The 23,254-nt window shown below is 36.7% G+C and overlaps 1 protein-coding gene across 2 annotated transcripts in view; it reads left to right on the forward strand.

Annotated features, from left to right (window-relative positions):
* Positions 1-23,254, forward strand: part of XIRP2 (xin actin binding repeat containing 2) — a 423,417-nt gene that overhangs the window by 248,055 nt on the left and 152,108 nt on the right. For both annotated transcript variants that reach the window (XM_036746228.1, XM_036746227.1), the window contains exon 2: positions 22,567-22,720. In XM_036746228.1, coding sequence (XP_036602123.1) covers positions 22,567-22,720 — 154 coding nt within the window. The remainder of the gene's footprint in view (positions 1-22,566; positions 22,721-23,254) is intronic.

The following is a 23,254-nucleotide window of genomic DNA, read 5'->3' on the forward strand; positions in this document are numbered from 1 at the left end:
AAATCCTGACTCAGCAGCTAACTATCTGAGCTCCTGTGGGAAAGTCACTTCATTTCTTCTGGCCTTCAAGTTTCCTTGAGGAAATCTCTATGAAATGATTATATTGAACTAGATGACCTCAAAGGGGCCTTCTGGAGCTAAGTTTATGATTCTTTGCTCCAATTTGCAGTTGACTCCCTTTAGGCTAACTGTGTGAAGAGAAGAAACTCTTCCACAGCGTCACTGGTAAAGAGATTATTGCAAAGAATGAACATTTATAGAAGCATACATATTGACAGGCACTCAGCTGTCCCCTGGAATCCGTATATCCTTGGCATGTTCTTGCTTATTCTATTCATCTTAGGTCAGTAGGTATAGAAGTGTTCTAATATTCACTGGTGCTCCTATTCATAGGATAATGTACAAGTAAACATTTTTTTTTCAGAAGCAATTAACATCAAGACAGCTAATAATTACATTGTACTATAGTTTGAAAACAGTCTCTGTGCATTTTGGTAACGCTAGTATTACCATATCATTAACACATACGCAGCTATGAAACATTTCACTGTAAGCAGAATGTTTAGAAGGATTGAACACGACCATTCCTTTTTAGGTGGAACTCACAATTTAAACATTGGCTTCTTATAGTAACTTCAGAAACATCTGAAGCCTGAAGGGCCAGCTGGCTCAGCGTTCATTGGCAGGAAACCCTGCAGCACCTTCCTTTCTGATTGCTATATTATGTCCCATTTATTCACCTGATTTGCCATTGCTTTGCAGGGAGTCAATCTCTATCGCTTCCAGCATTTGGTTTCTGAGTAGATTTCTATAGTCACTGAGATTCAGCTCTAGTTATTGGGCTGTTTTAATTGAAGATAATTCTTTAACTGGTCTGTCAAATTTAGTACTTGTTTTCATTCAGTGAATATCAATAAATTCTCATTTCATTCATTTAGGCATCTAGCACACTGCCTGGCATATAGTAGGCCCTTTAATAAACACTCCTTGATACATTAATTCCTAGTTTCCTTAGTTTTCTTTAAGGAGAAAAAACCTTTTTAAATGTTGGCTTATAGCTATTCATAAGATCAGATTCAAAATTATTTCAGAAACATTTTAATGAATTTTTAAAAATTGAAATATTTTAATTTTTCCCAATTACACATGAAGACAATTTTTAACATTCATCTTAAAAAAATTTTTGGAGTTCCAAATTTTCTCCCTTCTTCCCTTATCTCTTCCCTTCCTAAGATGGTAAGCCATTTGATATAGGTTATACATGTGCAATCATGCAAAGCATATTTCCATATTAGTCATGTCGTGAAAGAAGACACAGACATCACCCCCCTCAAAAACATGAAAGAAGTAAAGAAAATGAAAAAGAATATGCTTCAATCTTCATTCAGACTCCATTAGTTCTTTCTCTGGATATGGATAGCATTTTCCATCACAATCTGGAATTGTCTTGGATCATTGTATTCCTGAGAATAGCCAAGTCATTCACAATTCATCTTCATATAATATTGCTGTTATTGTGTACAATGTTGTCCTGTTTCTGCTCACTTCACTTTGCATTAGTTCCTGTAAGTCTTCCCAAGTTTTTTCTGAAATCATCCTGCTCATCGTTCTTATAACACAATAGTATTCCATTACATTCATATATCACAACTTGCTTAGCCATTCTCCAATTGATGGACTTTCTCTCAATTTTCAATTTTGCCATGACAAAAAGAGCTTTTATAAATATTTTTTTGGTAATAGAAACAATCTTGCTTTTTGACATTTTACCTTGGCACACGTGTCTTGGAAGGTCAAGGTTTCTCCTTTGACAATTAGAAAGTTTTAGTCATAACACCTGAAATAATGTATCCATTGTAATGGTTCTCTAGGGGAAAAATACTGTAAACTGTTTGTTCTAGATGGTTTTCCTTGTTTTTATTCTATTTATCTTCCTAATGTGCAGAATGTAATCATGCTTCTTTCCCAGGTTTCACAAAACTAATTATTCCCTATTTACCACCCCAACCTCAGATGAGAGGGTGTTCCCTCCTTAGCCTTGAGTTCTTAGCCAACAGTTTGGGTTATTTTCCCCATTATAATGTAATCTTCCTAAAGTAAGGGATTGTCTTTTTTTTTAACTTATATCCCATGACTTGGCACATAGTAGGTGTTTAAACATGCATTTTCATTCATTCATTCATTCATTCATTAATTCAAGTTTCCTTATAACCTGAAGAATGTAGGGGGCCTACTTTTCATCTAGGGATTTATGGTACAGCAAGTCAGTGAATCAGGCTTGGCCCAATATCATAGGAATGCTCTAGGCTATCTAGAGGAAAATGCTTATTTTATCAGATTTTATTAGGGAGGGAAAACTATATTATTCTTGATAAGATGGTTTGGCAGAAAACTTTCATCAAGTATTTATATTCAAGAAAGTGCAGAAATTCATTTGTTCAGAAATTTTTTCAACTAAGTGGAATTGAACATTGGTGACAATAGACTCTTATGAGAACCCATGAATCTTGGTCATGCTTCAGAGAAACAAAAGGGAGGTATCAAAATCAGGTCAGATCTGCTTTTTAATGCAATCATTGCTGCCTCAACATGTTCATTTACCTGTTCCAGGCACTGTGCTAAGTACTGGGGATGCAAATAATAAAACAATCCTTTCTCTCAAGGAACTCACATTCTTACAAGAGAGATGACTAAACATATATATAAGCATATCTACCAGCCCTCACTGGTCAATGGTAACAACTGACTAATAGCATGATACACTTTTAAGTTTAAACTGCATTTATTAACATTTTTCTCATAGTTTTCTTAAGTCTAGTCAGTAAACCAAAGAATAAATCAGGGCCTGATTTGTAATGTTTGCTGATTTCTGAAATGTGAATAATCAAACTAAAAATTTAACAACCAGCTTCCTGGAGAGGTAGCTCCAGCATACCTCTATGGTTAATAACACAAATATAAGAAGAATAAACACAAAGAAAGTAAGGTCAATAGCATACATAGAAAGAGAATAAATACAGAATAGTTAGATTCAAAGAAGTTTGGGAGGTAGGGGACTAGTAGTTAGAGGCTTCGGGCAAAAGGTAGTATTTGTGCTATGTCTTAAAGGAATGTAAAATATGTTTATAAAGCCTACAACTGTTATAGAACTGGTTAACTTCTTGAGGGAAGAGACTTTTTTACTTTTATCTTTGTTTCCCCAGCAATTAGCATAGGGTTTGGACCACACGTGCTGATTAATAAATGCTGTCTGAATTGAATTCTTACTGAATTGAACTGAACCGAACTAGAGACAAATCAATACCTTCAACTTCAGAGCTGGGAAGGTTGAAAATACAAAATCCAGAACATGTTAAAGTTCAGCACTTTATTTATAGGATAATTTTGTTTCTGCTTCCCTTGCTTATTGCAGTAAGATGTTAAACATCAGTCTGTCACACAGGCCAAGTGCTGATCTAATGGGCCTGTAAGGGCACTCTTTTTCCCTTTCAACATTGTAAAAATGTTATGTGTATAAGTCCACTTAGTTGCCCACCTGCTATGATATTATATTTAAAATAGCTTATTCTTGTGCATGGGGATTTATAAAATGAGTTTCTAAGAGATGAGAAACCATGGAGTTTTATCATTGTTTACCACTTTTTATGGTGCTTTTAAAAGCATTTACCTTGAGCACAGTGGGATGGCTTTCTTTGAACTAGTCTAGACTGTTGGCAGCCAAGGAACTCAGAAAAGAATGAGGTAGAAGCAGTTTCTCCCTACTCACCCCTCTAATTGAGCTTCATAGGAGGTTAAGTTCCTTTTACACTTCACCAGGGGACTACAGCCAAAGATCCGCCTCTTACAGGTCACATTTTGCCTCTTATGTAGTCACATTTCTTTTTCTGGTGGGGTTCATGTCCCCAAACAGTGAGTGACTTGAGCAAATTTGCTAAGCCCTCTATTCCTTTGTGGTGTTAAATGCTACATCCTCCAGAAACAGCAAATATTCTATTAGATTGTGTGCGTAATGCGTGTAAGGTTCAAAACATCCCTAACACTCTCATTAGAGCATTGAATCATATTGTGTCTGACTAATAGATGCTTGAGGTACTTTTGCAGAAGTGAGGTTTAAGAATAATTCCCATTATTATGACTGCCCTCAAAAAAGAGCAGTTTCTTAAACTTTTTGTGGGTTATGGACTTCTATGGTCCATGGTAAAGGCTAGTATACCCTTCTCATAATAATGTCACTAAATACATAAAATATATAGGATTACAAAGGAAATAAATTATAATGGAATAATACAGTTATCAAAATGTTGGGGGAAAAGTTCATAGATTCCAGGTTAAGAATCTCTGATTTAAAGTGAGCAAGAACAGGTGTATATGTGTTGGGAGGGGTGGATGTGAGTCAGAATTGAAATTTATCTAAGGCAGAGATGGGGAACCAGCAATCTGGAGTCCACATGTGGCCCTCTAGGTCCTAAAACACTGCCCTTTGACTAAATCCAAACTTCACAGAACAAATCCCCTTAATAAAAGGATTCATTCTGTAAAACTTGGACTCAGTCAAAAGACTGCACCCTGGGACCTAGACAGTCACATGTGGTCTTGAGGCCAAAGGTTCCCCATTACTGATTTAAGGCCTCAAAGCTCATTAGTGAACAAAAAGGAGAAAAAAAATTATTTTTTTTGACAATTAATATTGGCTACACTTCTTCCCTTAACATATACAAGCCCTGGAAGCAGCCAAAAAGAGGCCTTAAATTGGAAACACAATCTATAATAAACCACAATGTATTTTTTTAAATTTATTTAACATATTTAGTTTTCAGCATTGATTTTCACAAGAGTTTGGATTACAAATTTTCTCCCCATTTCTACCCTCCCACCCACTCCAAGATGGCATATATTCTGGTTGCCCTGTTCCCCAGTCAGCGCTCTCCTCTGTCACCCCACTCCCCTCCCATCCCCTTTTCCCTTCCTTTCTTGTAGGGCAAGATAAATTTGCCTGTGTATCTTATTTTCTTGTTGCATGCAAAAACATTTTTGTTTGTTTTTGAACATCTGTTTTTAAAACGTTGAGTTCCAAATTCTCTCCCCTCTTCCCTTCCCACCCACCCTCCCTAAGAAGTAAAGCAGTTCAACATAGGCCACATGTGTATCATTATGTATAACCTTTCCACAATACTCATGTTGTGAAAGACTAACTATATTTTGCTCCTTCCCAACCCATCCCCCTTTATTGAATTTTCTCCCTTGACCCTGTCCCCTTTCGAAAGTGTTTGTTTTTGACTACCTCCACCCCCATCTGCCCTCCCCTCCATCATCCCCCCCATTTTTTTTTATCTTCTTCCCTCTTCTTTCCTGTGGGGTAAGATTCCCAATTGGATATGTATGGTATTCCCTCCTTAGGTCAAATCTGATGAGAGCAATGTTCACTCATTCCCCCCTCATCCGCCCTCTCCCCTCCTCCCACAGAACTGCTTCCTCTTGCCACCTTTATGGGAGATAATCTATCCCATTCTATCTCTCCCTATCTCCCTCTCTCAGTATGTTCCTCTCTCATCCCTTAATTTGATTTTATTTCTTTTAGATATCTTCCCTTCATCTTCAACTCACCCTGTGTCCTCTCTCTCTCTCTCTCTCTCTCTCTCTCTCTCTCTCTCTCTACATATATATATATATATGTATGTATATATATATATACATACACACATAGATATATACATACATACACATTCACCCATATATATACATAAACATATATGTATGCATATTCCCTTCAGCTACCCTAAAACTGAGGTCTCATGAATCATACACATCATCTTTCCATGTAGGAATGTCAACAAAACAGTTCACCTTTAGTAAGTCCCTTGCAATTTCTTTTTCTTGTTCTTTTTCTTGATTACCTTTTCATGCTTCTCTTGATTCTTGTGTTTGAAAGTCAAATTTTCTATTCAGTTCTGGTCTTTTCACTGAGAAAGCTTGAAAGTCCTCTATTTTATTGAAAATCCATATTTTGCCTTGGAGCATGATACTCAGTTTTGCTGGGTAGGTGATTCTAGGTTTTAATCCTAGCTCCATTGACCTCTGGAATATCGTATTCCAAGCCCTTTGATCTCTTAATGTAGAGGCTGCCAGATCTTGGGTTATTCTGATTGGGTTTCCACAATACTCAAATTGTTTCTTTCTGGCTTCTTGCAATGTTTTCTCCTTGATCTGGGAGCTCTGGAATTTGGCGACAATATTCCTGGGAGATTTCTTTTTGGGATCTATTTGAGGAGGTGATCAATGGATTCTTTCAATTTCTATTTTGCCCTGTGGCTCTAGAATATCAGGGCAGATCTCCTTGACAATTTCTTGAAAGATGATATCTAGGCTCTTTTTTTGATCATGGCTTTCAGGTAGTCCAATAATTTTTAAATTATCTCTCCTGGATCTATTTTCCAGGTCAGTGGTTTTTCCAATGAGATATTTCACATTATCTTCCATTTTTTCATTTCTTTGGTTCTGTTTTATAATATCTTGATTTCTCATAAAGTCACTAGCTTCCACTTGCTCCAATCTAATTTTTAAAGTAGTATTTTCTTCAGTGGTCTTTTGGACCTCCTTTTCCATTTGGCTAATTCTGCTTTTCAAGGCATTCTTCTCCTCATTGGCTTTTTGGAGCTCTTTTGCCATTTGAGTTAGTCTGTTTTTTAAGGTGTTGTTTTCTTCAGTGTATTTTTCAGTATTTTTTTGGGTCTCCTTTAGCAAGTCATTGACTTGTTTTTCATGGTTTTCTTGCATCCTTCTCATTTCTCTTCCCAATTTTTCCTCTACTTCTCTAACTTGCTTTTCCAAATCCTTTTTGAGCTCTTACATGGCCTGGGACCAGTTCATGTTTTTCTTGGAGGCTGTTGGTGTAGGCTCTTGCACTTTATTGACTTCTTTAGGCTGTATGTTTTGGTCTTCTTTGTCAGCAAAGAAAGAATGCAAAGTCTGAGACTGAATCTCGGTGCATTTTCGCTGCCTGGCCATATTCCCAGCCAACTAACTTGACCTTTGAGTTTTTCAGCGGGGTATGACTGCTTGTAGACTAGAGAGTTCTATGTTCCACGTTTCGGGGGGGGGTGCCAGCTCTGCCACACCAGCACTGCTCCTTACCCAACCCCTAACCTGGACTGGGCTTAGATCTTCAGCAGGCCGTGCACTCCTGCTCTGATCCGCCACTTAATCCCTCCCACCAGGTGGGCCTGGAGCCGGAAGTAACAACAGCTGTAGCTGCCCCACCTCTGCTGCCACTGGGGCCAACTCTTTCTACTCCCTCAGCTTTTCCCACTAACCTTCTCCGCAGTCTTTGGTGTTTGTGGGTTAAGGAGTCTGGTAACTGCCACAGCTCACTGATTCAGGGTGCTAGGGCCCCCTCCGCCCGGCTTCTGGTCTGGATGGTCCGCGCTGCCCACGCTGTACTCTGCTCCACTCCGTTCCTAGCTCCCAGCTCCCAGCTCCGTGTGGGATAGACCTCAACCAGAGACTATCCAGGCTGTCCTGGGCTGGAGCCCTGCTTCCCTCTGCTGTTTTGTGGGTTCTGCTTTTCTAGAATTGGTTCAGAGCCATTTTTTATAGGTTTTTGGAGGGACTTGGTACGGAGCTCATACTAGTTCCTGCTTACCAGCCGCCATCTTGGCTCCACCCCCCAACAACAGCTCAAACCACAATATATTTTAAAGAGGTATGACATGATATGATATATGTGCCTTTAAAAAAGATATGAAGAGAAGATATATACATTCAGAAATTAGTTATCATGAAGAGGATGGGGCCAAAGAGAAGAAATGAAAATATTACCACAAAAATCCCACTGATTTAAGGCAAGTAAGTCAGCATTTTCATATTATTAAGAGGTTCAGGAGAAAAGTATTAAGAATCAGTGTTGTTTAATGATTAGACTAGGAGATGTGAATTGTACACCCAGAATCTTGTTTTGGAAGTTTCATTGTTTCTGCCAAATAGAAAGTAGGAGCTTAATAAATACTTATTGACTGACTGGCTGACATAGCAGAAAGTTCAATAAAGTCTTAGCATCTCTCCATTTGATTGAACATATCTTTTCTCCCTTAGACTCCCTGAAGGAAGAGATAGTTTCGATTCATCTCTTTATTCCCCTCAGCATCTACCTAGTACAGGACACGTGGTAGGGACTCAGTATTTTGTTTTGTTTTCTAAAGAAATGAATGAAATTTCGCTGTGGTCAGTTCATGTAATTTTTAACATATACATGTTATGAGTTGGTCAACAAGCATTTCTTAAATATCTACTCTGTCTCCATCACTGTGCTAAGTGCTGGGGATGAGGGGAGGGAGGAAAGGGGGAGAAGAGACAGAAAGAGAGAGAGAGAGAGAGAGAGAGAGAGAGAGAGACAGAGACAGAGAGACAGAGACAGAGTGAGACAGAGACAGAGTTCTTGTCCTTGAGAATCTCATAGTCTAATGGGGAAGACATGTAAACAATTATGAACAAATAAGATATATACAGGATAAACTAAAGATAATAAATAGAGGAAGTTATTAAACTGGATTGGGTATTAATCCACTGGTATTAAAGTGGATTGGAAAAGGTTTCTTATACAAGGCAGGATATTTAGCTGGGACTTTATGGGAACTATGGAGAGCAGAAGCTGGAAATGAGGAAGGAGAGAGAATGGCATGGGAGGGAACTGCTCAGACTTAGGACATGGAGCATCAAGAAAGCCAGGGTCACTAGAATGAAGTATAATTGGGAATGAGTAAGTTGTAAGAACATTAGAGTGTTAGGAAGGAGCCAGGTTATGAAAGGCTTTGAACACTGAAGAATTTTATATTTGAGATGCACAAATACATAATATAAATTATATCTGAGTTTTATTTGGTAGCAGCAATGGCAATGCTTTTCTCCCCTAAACCCTCACATTTTAGGGAAGTCAAATATGTTGTACTCATATTAATAGTTTCACAAAACTTTGAGGTCACCAGCTAAGTCTTTCATATAGAAATAGAGATAGATGTGTAGAGGTAGATATATATATATATATATATATATATATATATATATATATATATATATATATATATATGCACACACACATATGTAGATGTAGATATATGTATATACTATATAATAGATTATATATACTATACACACATGTATATGCATTGTGTATATGTGCACATATATGTATGTGTGTGTATATGCATATACACATTCAGATTTCACCAGATTTCTATGCCCTGGAACAGGGCATGTAGTATGTAGAAAACTTTGCGAGACCAGTGACCAAGTATTTACTGTGCTGGTAAATGTTTAGCTCTCTAGGGTGGGGGTGGGGGAATGTACACATGACATACTTTTAAGTTTAAAGCTCTATTAGTAATATTTTCTTCATCACTTTCTTAAGTCTAGAAAATAAACAGAACAATGTATCAAGCCCTGATTTGTAAAGTTTGCTAGTTTCTGAGGTATAAATGTTCACACTGAAAATTTAGCCACCAGGTCTCCTGAAAGCCGGCTACAACACACCTAGGACCATAATAATAGTATTATTATTATTTGGAAAAGAGCTTCAAAAAAGAATGCTTAAATGCTTGTTTATCCTCATGCCTCGGTCAGTTAGTTTAAATACAGGAATATGTTCAAATTACCTATTTTAGGCACATTCATGCCGGTTGGGATTTGTCATTGAGTTGTCTTATTTCTGAAAAATTAAAGTAATAGAAAAAAAGTCAGAGATGAGTTTTAAAAAACAAAAACTAAACACAAACAAAAAATTCCTACAAACCTTTTCATAGTCATACCTAAATCTCTGTTGGGACTTCAGTTTTAAAGTAAGTTAGAGAAGATTAGATTTAAAAGGTTTAGTCATTAGGGATTTTCCATTGCCGGTAATAGGGTCAATTGAAACTAGTTAAAATATTTTAATAGAAGTTTTCTTTTCATTAGGATTCTTTTAAGACTGGATATAGTCTCCAACTAATAAAGATAATAGTAAAATACATCAGGGCCCTATTGCAGAAGATGAGAGACACTGGGGCAAATTGCTGCTCTTTATTCCTGCCTGGGAAGGCTAGAATGGCTGTATTTCTTTCCGTTTTATAAGGAAAATTAACTGCCTAAATGCAATGCCGGCATGCAAATAAGACTGTATAGTAGTAAAGTTCTGCATCTCATCAGGGACTTGTGTTCAATACTCCCTGGTATAAAATACCACGGGCTTTCTCAGGCATAGCACAAGTCGAATGAAAATGGCTTCTAAGGAGGCAGAAAAGAACAGGCATATAAGTATTGCATATCAATCCAAAACATTAACAGTAGTACATGTGAATCATTGCAACATGTCTTCCTTTGAGAATCTCAATGTACTTAGAAGTATCATCTCTTTAAACTTCCCAGAACCTCTTTGTGTGTGGCGAGTAGCAAATATTAACCCAACCAAGCAAATGAGCAAATGCCCACATTTCCAGACTATGAATTATACCAGCAGACAATATAAGAGAAATTAGGAAGGCAGCTCATTAAAATGACAACACCAACCACCACAAAATTTGCCTTGTCTCATATAGCCTTTCTTCTAAGGAATCTAAAGTAGATCATACATAGAGGTGATGAGATCTGGCCTGGCCAAGGATTACAGATTCTAACTTATGGCACTGGCTTTAATACTAAGTCAATGTGAAATCAAATAGCTTAAAGTGTTTGTGATTGACCTTTTCCATCTACATAAGAGGCTTAATGAGGCTGTGCATCCCAGGTTAACTCTATATAGTGCTTGTTATTATTTAAGTCTGGAATTGCTATTCCATTGATGTAGGAAACTTACAATATATAAACTCCTTTTCATCAGTGCAGATCTGCACCTGGCTGGTAACTTAGAGCCACTAAGAATTCCCAAAAGTATTGAGAGGTTAAGTCTCTTACCTAGGTTCATGCTGCCATTATGTGGACAGAACTTGAACCTAGATCTCTGACTCCAAAGGTAGGTCCCTATCTGCTTGCCATACTGCCTCTGTGAGGTTATGTTTATATAGAGTGGTGTTGTGGTACAGTTTTGGGGTGAGTGGGGGTAGAGCAGGTTAGAGAAGGGAGGAAGGTGTAAGCCCTGAGCTGGGAATCAAGAAATCTCTGCTCTGCCATTGACTATATTTGTGACCTCAGAAAAGTCACACAACCACTCTAGGCCTCGGCATCCTCATCTTATAAAATGAGGATGTTGAATTGGATAGTCCCCCGGGTCCCTTCCACTTCAGAGTTCATATACTGCCTCAGGCATTATCTCATTTTATAGAGTGAGAAATGGACATAGAAAAGGTTAAGTGGCCTCGGCAAAGTCCCAGAGCTGATCATCAAGATTTTGCATGTCAGGAGAAAAGCTGATTTGCTCTTCTAGGTTCAGGTAGAGATTAGTCCTGTTTCTAGGAGCCTCTTCCCCCACCGCTCCCCACCTGTGCCAGGGCATGGACACCAGGTGGCGCCCCTTGGAGCAATCTGTTCCTGCTCGTAGTGATTCCCGGGGCTTCAGAGCTGATTCAGGCTTGATCTGCCCAGGATGCTTACAACTACATGGCTACTAGCTGGCTGAAATCCTCAGGAAAAGGACCTTTAGCCAAAACCAGTTTTAGTTCTCTTGGAGTACCACTAGACAGAAGCAGGTAAGGGCATGGAACTGGATAAGGTAGGGAGATCTTAATTCATCATTCTAGTGGGGTATGTGGAGAAATGTAACAAAGTGTACAAAGTGAAGGCAGTTCTAACTCCAATGACTTTACAATTTAGGTGAGGTTGGGGTAGAGGGGAGGAATTGGGGAAATATTGCTATATATGTTTTGGGGGGCATGGCTGTCAGGTAATTGATGACTGAAGTGTCTTGATAGTAGCATAGGACTAAAAATAAGGTGTGGTATGCAGCTAGGAAGTGGATCTCAAATTAAAGTTAGTGTAGATCAAGACAGGACTGTCTTATGACCTTGGGAGCAAAGTGCGTCATGTGTTCATGCCTTTTTTTTGCTTTAGTTTTATTCATCCAGAATATGGAGATGGTTTTGTGTTTCAGAGTATAACTCTCAGGATTGAGTGCCCTCCTTATTTCAGCACCTATGAATTCAATTATCATCTCGATACTGATTCTCAAATTTGCTTAACAAGCTCTAATATCTTTTCTCTTCACGTGAATTTTCTGTTCATCGGATATCATGACATTAAGAAAGCATATGTCCTTGGTTCCCTTGGAGTAGAAGTGGGAGATCCCAAAGAGTGTTCCCACCATTATTTTGGAGCTTTACTATCTACCCCACTCCCTATGCCTACGCAGGTTATCTATATAGTCTGTACAGTGAAAGCAAAATGGAGAATTGGGAAGATACTTGAAAGTTATAGAATTACATGGAAGATCATCCTGAGTGATTCAGTTTTATAGAAGTTGGAGTCTTGAATTATCTTAATGGGTTCGGTGAACGGTATCAATAAGTCAGTAAGCAGTTTTCACTTAGCCGGTATAGATAGGACAATATATATATAACCTTCATAATTGATATTTTTATAGCTTGCTTAGTTTGCATTTGCATACATTAGTCTACTGTATTCAGGTGCTCCTTAGGACAACTACATAAAATAGAGTGAATGAATCACTATGAGGGTGATGCAGCTGAAAATTACTGCTATAGACCTTCAGGCTGGATTTAGGATGGGAGGGCTCTGAATATTCTACATGCAATTGGGTTGGACTAACTGGGAGCTGAGGTCCTTTCCAATTCTAAAATTCATGCCCTCTGAAAACTAGAGATGTTTAAAAACCACATTGATGTTTTTGGAGGGAAGAATGCATGAATAAAACTAGAATTTTTTCTCAAAAAAACAATTAGAAAGATCATGAAAAAGTTTATTTTAAAAAGTCAATGATTTTGGTTTGTGTAGTTCAAACTGAATTTAGTTTCTTTTCTCTTCCTTTTTTCCTTTTTAGCATTTTTGTAATCCATGGGAACATACTACTTTCATATTCAAAGGAAATAATCTTCCTTACAAAGTCATTTTATCCACTTCAACCTAATCAGCTTTGACTTGTCCTTGTTTTTTTTTAATGGAAAGTCAGATAATTTTCAGTATTCAGATAAATTGGGTATTTTTTCAAAAGGAAAAATCAGAGACACAGTCAAGCAGTCATCAGTAGTGACTGACCATACAAGGAATTCTGAGAAGGGAGAGAGTAGTGTGGGATAGGCTAAATGGAAATGGCTTCATGGAGGTAATGACACTTGAGTTGGATGGTAAAGGATTTGGACAGGTAGAAAAGAGAGAGGAAAACCTATATGAATAAATGCTTGAAGATAGGGGTAGCATGCTACCATGAAATGTACAAATACTAGAAAAGAAAAAAGAAGATGTGAAATACCTTGACAAATATGTAGACCAGTCTATTTTTAAAAAATGTTTTAGTCAGTCAACAAGCAATTACTGAGAATTTATAATATGTCAGGTACTTTACCAACTTCTGAGGACATAAAAAAGTCAATAGGAAGATCTCTCATCTCAGGGAATTCACATTCTTTTTTTATTAAAAAATATTTTTTCTAATTACATGTAAAAATAATTTTTAACATTCATTTTTAAAAAAATTGAGTTCCAAATTCTTTCCTTCCTTCACCTGTCCCCTCATTGAGAAGACAAGCAATTTGATATAGGTTATACATGTGCAGGCCTTTAAAACATTTCCATTTTAGTCATGTTTTGACAGAAAACCCAGACCAAAGGAAAAATAAACCAAGAAAAATAAAGAAACCTTTAAAAAATGTATACTTCAGTCTGCACTCAACCTCCTTTGGTTCTTCCTCTGGAGCTGGATAGCATTTCACATCATAAGTCCTTTGAAATTGTCTTGGATCATTGAATTGCTGAAAATAGCTAAGTCTTTCACAGTTGGTTATCTTTATACTACTGCTTGTTACTGTGTACAATGTTCGCCTGGTTCTGTTCACTTCACTTTCATCAGTTCATGTAAGCCTTTCCAGGTTTTTCTGAAAGCATCCTGCTCATCATTTCTTGTGTGCTAGCACTAGCATTCTATCACAATTACATACCATGACTTGTTCAGTCACTCCCTAACTGACGGGTATCCACTCGATTTGGTAATTCTTTGATGCCACAAAAAGAGCTGCTATAAATATTTTTGTATATATAGGTCTTTTAACTTTCCTTTCTAAAAGTCTCTTTGGGATACAGATGTAGTAGTGGAATTACTGGGCCAAAGAGTATAGTATGCCCAATTTTAAAGTATTTACGCTCCAGAACGGTTGGATCAGTTCACAACTCAACCAATAATGCTTTAGTGTCCCAATTGTCTCTACAACATTTGTCAATTTCATTTTCTGTCATGTTAACCAGTCTGATAGGTTCGAGGTGGTACATCAGAGTTGTTTTAATTTATATTTCTTTAAGAATAGTGATTTAGAGCACTTTTTTATATGACTACAGATAGCTTTACTTTTTTTGTCTCGAAACTGTCTGTTCATATCCTTTGACCATTTATCAATTGAGGAATGATTTGTATTCTTATAAATTTAACTCAGTTCTCTATATATTTGAAAAATGAGGCCTTTATTAGAGAAATTTGCTACAGTGTATTTTTCACAGTGATGATTACTGTGTATTTCTCTCTATCCTATCTTCCTCCAGTTTATCCTTTTCTCCCTTTTCACCCCATCCCTTCTCAAAATTATTTTGCTTCTGACTACCACCTCACCCAATCTGCTGTCCTTTCTATCAGCCTTCACTTTCTCTAATGCCACTTCTCTCTTACTTGCCTATAGGATAAGATAGATTTTTACCGAACTGAGTGTATATGTAATTCCCCCCTTGAGCCAATTCTGATGAGAGTAAGGTTCAAACACTGCCTGCTACCCGCTCCATTTTCCCCTCCAATGTTAAAACTCTTTTATGCCTGTTTATGTGAGATAATTTACCCCATTCTACCACTCTCTTCCCCCTTCTGCCAACACATCTTTCTTTTAGAGCCCTTAATTTAATTTTTTAAGATATCATCCCATAATAGTCAACTCACACCTGTACTCTCTATATATGTATACTTCTACTGCCTTAAGAATGATAAATCTTCCAAGAGTTACTAGTATCTTCTTCCCATGTAGGAATGCAAACAGTTTAACATTATTGAATCTCTTATGATTTCTCTTTCCTGTTTACCTTTTTGTGTTTTTCTTGAGTCTTGTATTTGAAAGTCAAATTTTGTATTTAGCTCTGTTCTTTTCATCAGGAATGCTTAAAAGTTCTCCATTTCGTTAAATGCCACTTTCCCCCTAAAGTGTTATACTCAGTTTTGCCAGGTAGGTGATTCTTGGTTGTAATCCTTGATCCTTTGTCCCCCAGAATATCTTATTCCAAGCCTTCTGACCCTTCATTGTAGAAGCTGCTAAATTTTATGTGACTCTGACTGTGGCTCTATAATATTTGAATTGTTCCTGGCTGCTTGCAATATTTTCTCTTTGACCTGGGAGCTCTGACATTTGGATATAACATTCCTGGGAGTTTTCACCTTAGAGTCTCTTTCAGGAGGTGACCATTGTATTCTTTTAATTTCTATTTTACCCTCTGGTCGTAGAATATCAGGGGCATTTTCCTTGATAATTTCTTGAAAGATGGTGTCCAAGCTCTTTTTTTATTATGGTTTTCAGGTAGTACAATAATTCTTAAATTATCTCTCCTTGATCTATTTTCTAAGTCAGTTCTTTTCCCAATTAGATATTTCACACTTTCTTCTATTTTTTCATTCTTTTTATTTTGTTGATTCTTGATCTCTTACAGAGTCAAACTTTCCCAATTCTTATTTTTAAGGAATTATTTTCTTCAGTGAACCTTTGTACCTTCTTTTCCATTTGACCAATTCTGCTTTTAAAGAAGTTCTTTATTATAGTGAATTTTTGTGCTTTTTTTTAACCATTGGGCTTATTTTTTTATCCCTCCTTTATCAAGCTGTTGACCCTTTTTCATTATTTTCTTGCACCACTCTCATTTCTTTTCCTAATTTTCCTTTTATATCTCCTATTTGATTTTTAAAATCCTTTTTGAGCTCTTCCAGGATTTCTTTTTGAGACTGTCACCAATTCACCTATTTCATAGAGTTGTTGTGAGGATCAAAATATTTAATATATGTACAGCACTTTGCAAACATTAAAGCATCATATAAATGCTAGCTATTATTAATATTTGATTGTGTAAGTAATAGGAAGCCATATGATTTTGAGGGCAGTGCTGGGATGGAATAATAGGGTAATACCTGCATTTCGGGCAAATCACTTTGGCAGATAAGGAGGATGGACTGGAGTGGGGCAAGACTTGAAGAAGAGAAACCAACCAGAAATCCATTGAAGTTGTCCTAGTATGAGGCAGTGAGGTCCTATACTGGGGAAGGGGTGGTGGTGGCTGAATCAGTGGAGATAAATCGACAATATGAATAGCTAACATCTATGTGGTGATTACTAGATGATAGGCAATGTGCTAAGTACTTTACAATTATTATTTCATTTTATCTTCACAGCAACCCTGGGAGGTAGGTGCTATTATTATCTCCATTTTACAAATGAGGAAACTGAGGCAAATGGGGGCTAAGTGACTTTCCCAGGACCACACAATAAGTAAATATCTGAGGCTGAATTTGAATTCAGGTCTTCCTGATTTCAGGCCTGTATCCATTGCCCCATCTACACAACAGGTGGGGTGAATGCAAATAAGGAGTTGAGGATGACATCAAGGTTGTAAGCTTGTATAACTTGCAGATGTGTGGTGCCCTAAGACAGTGATAGGAAAATTGAGAAGAAGCTGGAGTTTAGAGAGATAGATATTTAGCTCTGATTTGGACATATTGGGTTTGAGATGTTCAAAAGGTGTTACATGGCTGTATTTCAGGATAAACTATTGATGGATGTATAGTTATGGGAACAATCTGCGTAGTGAAAATAATCGAACTTATGGGAGGGAATTGATGAGATCTCCAGGAGAGATAGTAGAGAAGAAGAGCTGAGGGCCCCAAATAGACTCTGAGGGAAACTCCTGGTTAGTGGTTCTCACCTAGATAAAGGTCAAGTAAAGGCAGCTGCTAGAACAATCAGAAAGGTAGAAGAATCAGGAGAAAGCAAGGTTGCAAAAACCTAGAGAGGAGAATACATAGGAGGTGGTGAAGGTGATTGACTGTCAAATGCCGCTCAAGGGTACAGAAGGATTCATTGATCTTTTTTTACTTTACTTTCACTTACAATGACTTTCCCTTTCTCTGTAACAAATAAGTATAATTAAGCAAAACAAACCAACTCTATTGACTATGAAAGTGTACATCTCTTTCAGCACCTTTAGTCCATCACTTTTCTACTGAGAAGCAGAAAACATGCTGCATCATCAGATTTCAAGGTTGTAAATTATTCTCAAAAAGATTTTGTAGAGATGAGAAAGTGGGCGTATGGGTTATTAGTTGCTGATAACTTATCAGTTGTTCTATTTCATTAATAATGCCATTTGGGATTTTTTTTATTCCATCTCTTTGATATCTTCTTTGAGATATCTTGAAAATGTATCCATCAGTTACTTCAAAATTGTGTCAGGTCTAGAAATAAGTAAACATTACAAGTGACCATAACAGTTTACATTGATTGAACATGTAATTGTAATGATCAAGCTTAGATCTGATGAAGAGATGAGAAAACAGGTCTCCTTTCTTTCTTTGCATAGGTAAGAAACCATGGGTATAAGACAGTGTCAGAATTGGTCAGTGGGATGGCTAGTTTTTATGAACTGCTTTTTTCTACTCTATTTTATTCTTTATTACAAGGGATGGCTCTCTCATTATAGGAGAGGAAGGGGCATATTCAGAAATGAAGGTTATAAAAATGTGATATTAATAACTTTTTTAAATTTAAAAAAGGAGAAAAGATGGATTTCCTTTTTTTTCTGTACTTGGTTAGGCTCAGTTGCTTTTTGTTTTCCCTGTATACTATTTCACTGGGTGATCACATTAGCTCCCATCATCTCAGCTTATGATTCTCAAATCTGCTTATCCATCCCTAACATCTCACTGACTTCTTATCATCAACTCCTATTGGACATGTTGAACTGGATGCCTTGAATTCAAAATCTTGTAAACTGAACTCATTATCTTTTCTCTCAAAACTTCCCCTCTTTTTAACTTTGCTATAACTGTTGGCTATACTACCATTCTCTCAGTCACCCAGTCTCACAAGCTTAATATCATCCCAAATTCCTTACTCTCATCCTGCACCCCATATCCAATCTATTGACAAGGCCTGTTGATTTTATCTTCAAAATATCTCTCATTTATGCCTCCTTTTTCTTTTGAACTGCCACCACTCTGATGTAGGCCCTTATAGTTCAGTCTTTTTTTTTTTTAGTAGTTTTCCTTCATGATCCCAGTGAGGTTTTCTTGGCAACGATACTGGAATAGTTTGCCATTTCTTTCTCCAGTTCATTTTACAGATGAGGAAATTGAGGCAAACAGGGTTAAGTGACTTGCCCAGGGCATACAGCTAGTAAGTGTCTGAGGCCAAATTTGAACTCAGGTCTTCCTGACTCCAAGCCCAATACTCTCTCCACTATACCGCCTAGCTGCCCCTTATAACATGTATAACATAACAAACAGCATAGTTGTTTGCATATTTTCTCTCCTATTAGATTGAGATATCTTTGAAAGCAGGGACTGTCTTTTACTTTTCTTTGTATCCCCAGCACAGTTCCTGAAACACAGTAGTTGCTTAAGAAATGTGTATAGACTGAGTGATTCCTTCCTCAAGCATCAGGCACTGAAATATAGGGTCCAAATATTGTGGTTAGGCAATTTTCAAAGATGAAACTACATCAAATTGTAGACACTATAAAATCTGTTCCATTGCACATCTATTACTTTCCCTCTCTTGATTTTAGTATATAAACAATCTAGTGTATATCTGGTAGGGTTGTCTTTCCTATACATTTGCAGTCTTATATCCCTCTAAGATTTTTCATTGTTCTATTAGTTGATGTTGCTTATCATCATTTTCAGTCCTTCTCCATGATGCTTTTCAAAAGAGTTTGTACCACATATTGACCTTGACTTCTACTTAATAAGGAATTTGAGCACATTTTGGGTCTCCTTATAATGATGACAGTTTTTACAGAGATTATTTTTCTTTAAGAAGAGGTATCTATGTCTTTGCTTTTTTTTGCATTTCTTATTTTTGAAATCCCACGTTGTGTTTAGATAAGTTGAGTTGGAGGTGTTCAGTTGTATATGGTGCTGTCTTAGATTTATCATCTTTTTAAAAAAGTCAGTATTCATTTGGGCACTTTCACTAACTTATTGGTAGTCTGGCTATTTTGGACATGTTAGCTAATTTGGAATAACTAATCTTTTGTTCTGTTTTTTCTAAGACAGAGTCAATTTTTTTATATGTGTCTACCCTGGAGACACATAAAATGTGAGATAAAACATTTGTTAAGTGCTTACTACACTAAGTGCTTAGAATACAAATATAAATAAAAAATACAATCCCTGTCCTTGAGGAGCTTACATTCTTAGAAGGGAATATAACATAAGAAAAGGTGCTGAAAACTTAAAAGTAAGGGGAGTGATAAGCAAAGAGGATATAATTGTAGACCACTGGCCTTTACAATACTGGTGAGGATTTAAGGATATATTAGAGTATACTGCAGTGTTGTGGGGTGGGAGGTAAGACTAAAAGGTATTTGGCCTGTTGTCTTGATATTAGCATAAGATTTAAAAAGTTATTCAACATTTCTGGTGCCATTTGACACTATTCCTGAAGAAAATCTTCATTTTATATGAATGTTAGACTTCTGAATAGACTACCATTAGATCACAGATTTAGATTCACAAGGGAATTTAGAGGCCATCTCTTCTAACCCCTCCTTTAACAGATTAAGAACTGAGGCCCAGAAAGGCTTAAGTAACTTGCCTAAGGTCATACAGTAGCAGAACTAAGATTTGAAATCAGGTTTTCTAATTTAAAAATCAGTACTCTTTCCCCTGTTTGTTTGTTTTTTTTTAATTTCTTAATCTGGAACACTATTTTCCAACATACTTTTCACTACCTGCTTTTGTAGTGAAGTCACAGAATGTCAAGGTATATGTTGATAAGATGTTTGAGGAAAATGTACATTTTCTGGAATGAACTATTTTTTTTTCTTTTTAACTTGGTTTTTTTTCTAGTTACACATAAAGATGATTTTTAACATTCATTTTTAAAAATTTTGAGTTCTAAATTTTCTCCTTCCCTTCCTCACCTCCTTCTTCTCTAAGATGGTAAGCAAGTTGCTTTAGCTTATATATGTTAAATAATGTGGAAGACATTTCCACATTAATCATGTTGTGAAAAAAAGAAAAAAACAAACCAAGAGAATAAAACCACACAAAAAATAAAGTGAAAATAGTATGCAATTATCTGTATTCAGACTCCATCAGTTCTTTTTCTGTATATGGATAGCATCTTCCATCACGAGTCCTTTGGAATTGTTTTTGATGATTATATTACTGAGAAGGGCACAATGTTGCCGTTACTGTGTACGGTGTTCTCTTGGTTCTGTTCGTGTCACTTTGTTTAAGTTCATTTAAATCTTTTCAGGTTTTCCTAAATTCAGCCTGCTCACCACTTCTTGTAACACAATAGTATGGAATGAATTCTTATATATCTGTGGGAGCTTGGCATTTCAAATACAGTAAATAAAAATATTTCACTAGCCCATTTGCATTATTGTCTTGAATAGAGTGCATGCTGTTATATTTATCTTGTACAAATTGGAGTTTACAGTAGGTGACTGGCACAGGGACTGATTCTCAGGTGTTTTGCTCAAGAAATATTGTTTAATGATGATTATTAAGGGTAATCTTCCTTCATTTTTAAAAATCTACATTGTCCCCCAAGGTTTTACCTTAACTGTCCAGTAATGGATGAAAACTAAATTAAAAAAAACATAAAGAAAAACAATCTTAGACTGATTTAGCCTAACCTACCTTGAACCCAACTTCAATTTATGATGACAGTAATAAAAAAGAATTATGAACAATGGAGCCACATTGTTTAAACAAGAGGTGATTAAGTATATGCAAATAGGCCACAGCACATTGAAATTGTTTAGCAGCTCGTCTTTTAATTGATGTGCACTTCAGAAAATATGCCAAAGGGTTATTTAGACAAAGAGCTCTGTTTCTTCCTATGACAGATGAAGATGCAGCAAAGTAATCTACTGTAAAAAGTGCTTTTAGAGCTAGGAGCTGCCTCTCCAACCTGAAGTCACATTCATTAAGGCCTCTACTGAAGGTTCAATAAATGTGAAAAGTGACTTGTTACATTACTGCCTTGTTTGTTTAGAAGTCAGCAAGTCAACAAGCATTTATTAAGCATTTGCTATGTGCCAGGAACACTCTGAGGGTGAACATCCAGATCTCACGAGCGTGTAGAGGAGAACCTTCTGCCTATTTTCCCATTTTTATTTTTCAAAATTAGCTTGTATCTTGGCACATTTTTTTTTCTTTCAAGATTTTCTTCAAGACTTATCATGGAGCTCCTATTTTGGGTTGTTAGATACAAATAGTAATTGATATTTGTGGAATAGTTTAAAGTTTTCAAAACTCTTTAAGTACATGATCTCATTGGAGCTTTACAACAATCCTATGAGATCACAAGCATGTTATGGGCAAGGAAACTGATGTTCAGATAATTTAGTCGTGTGCCCATGGCCATACAACTATTAAGTAGTAGAGGCAGGCTCTGAACCTGGTCCTTCTGACATCTAATTCAGCATTTGATCCATGGCACTATTTTGCTCCAAATGAGGAATTAACAGACTAACAAATGAGGAATACTGGCCTCCCAATTTGTAAACCTAATTGATATTTGTTTCCTTTTTCCTTTTTTCTAACTTTTACAAAAATAAAATACTCAAAATTTTAATTATAAATATACATCCCCCAATACATTTTCTGTGGAAGATACTTTGGAGTCACTGTAGTAAAGGAAATGATGGGTTCCCCCCCTTTAATTTTATTTAATGGCATATAACTGCATTGGTTCTTTATTTCAGATACTGATAATTCTTTTGAAATATAACAAGGTTGGCATGAAATTTAAAAAAAAATCTCATTTCCTTCTGTCTTCAGCCCATAATGTTGATACATTAATGTTTTTTGGATTTCAACCTATCGACTTTTTCTGGACTCAGTAAACTGCATACATTAGCATGCATTGCGTTAGATTATGACCCTTATTTCCACTTTCTCATTCTTTGTGAGAAGGTGGAATAAAGCCACATGAAAGAAAAGCTAAATCAGAAATCGAACTGGTGCCTGAAATGTAAACTGAACAGTATACATGCATTTGTAGTTCTTGGCAAAATTATAGAAATTTACCCTGAAGCTTATTGGAAAATATCCCTTGCGATAGAAGCCCCCCCTTCCTCCCTCTCTCTCTCTCTCTCTTTCTCTTGCCTTCCCAACCCTCTGAAAACCACATCTGTTTCCTACTGATAGCTTTTAACACACATCCCCTTAATGTCTTCTAACAGGAAGTGGAAACCGAGAGAAGTTTGTGTTCCCCAGTATTGAAGAGTCAGCCCAGTAGCCGTCCCATCAGTCCTGTGAAAGATCCAGACAAGAAAGGTGGGAAAACATCTTTTGATAAGATGTCATCTGAAAGTGGTCACAGCAACAACTTTGAAGGTTAGCATAACACTTTGATCTGATTTCTTGGCATAGCACCTTGTTTGATGCAAGTAAGCTAATAAAGTGTATGGGTACGTTTGCTTTTCAAAACACTGAGGGGAAAAACTCATGAGGCAGCAATTGGTTCTCTTTCTAACAAAACACCACAATTCAGGAAAATAAAAATAAGGATTTTTTAAAGTGTACTTTTTGCTTTAAATTGGTTAAAAAAACAGGACAAGAATTCTGTTACAGAGGGCATCCAGCATGAAGATCTCTTATGTCCTAAAGCTCTGAATGAGTTAGTTTATTAGCTGCAAGTAAATCTGTGCAATCATTTGTTCACAAAACTATACTTAGGGAACAATGCATTGGATCATCCTCTGGCTGCTCCTTTTGTGACAAAAGGAAAAACCATATTTGTTTCACTAAGTCAGTGGGTAGTAAAAGAATGAAGTATGACTGCCTGTCACTTGCAAAATAAAAAAATAAAAAAAGGCCTTCCAGCAGCTTGTCTTCAGTCGATTAAACTAAATGTGCTTAATGAATTTG

Source organism: Trichosurus vulpecula, chromosome 2 (assembly GCF_011100635.1).
Source record: "Trichosurus vulpecula isolate mTriVul1 chromosome 2, mTriVul1.pri, whole genome shotgun sequence".
In the NCBI taxonomy this organism is placed as follows: Eukaryota; Metazoa; Chordata; class Mammalia; order Diprotodontia; family Phalangeridae; genus Trichosurus; species Trichosurus vulpecula.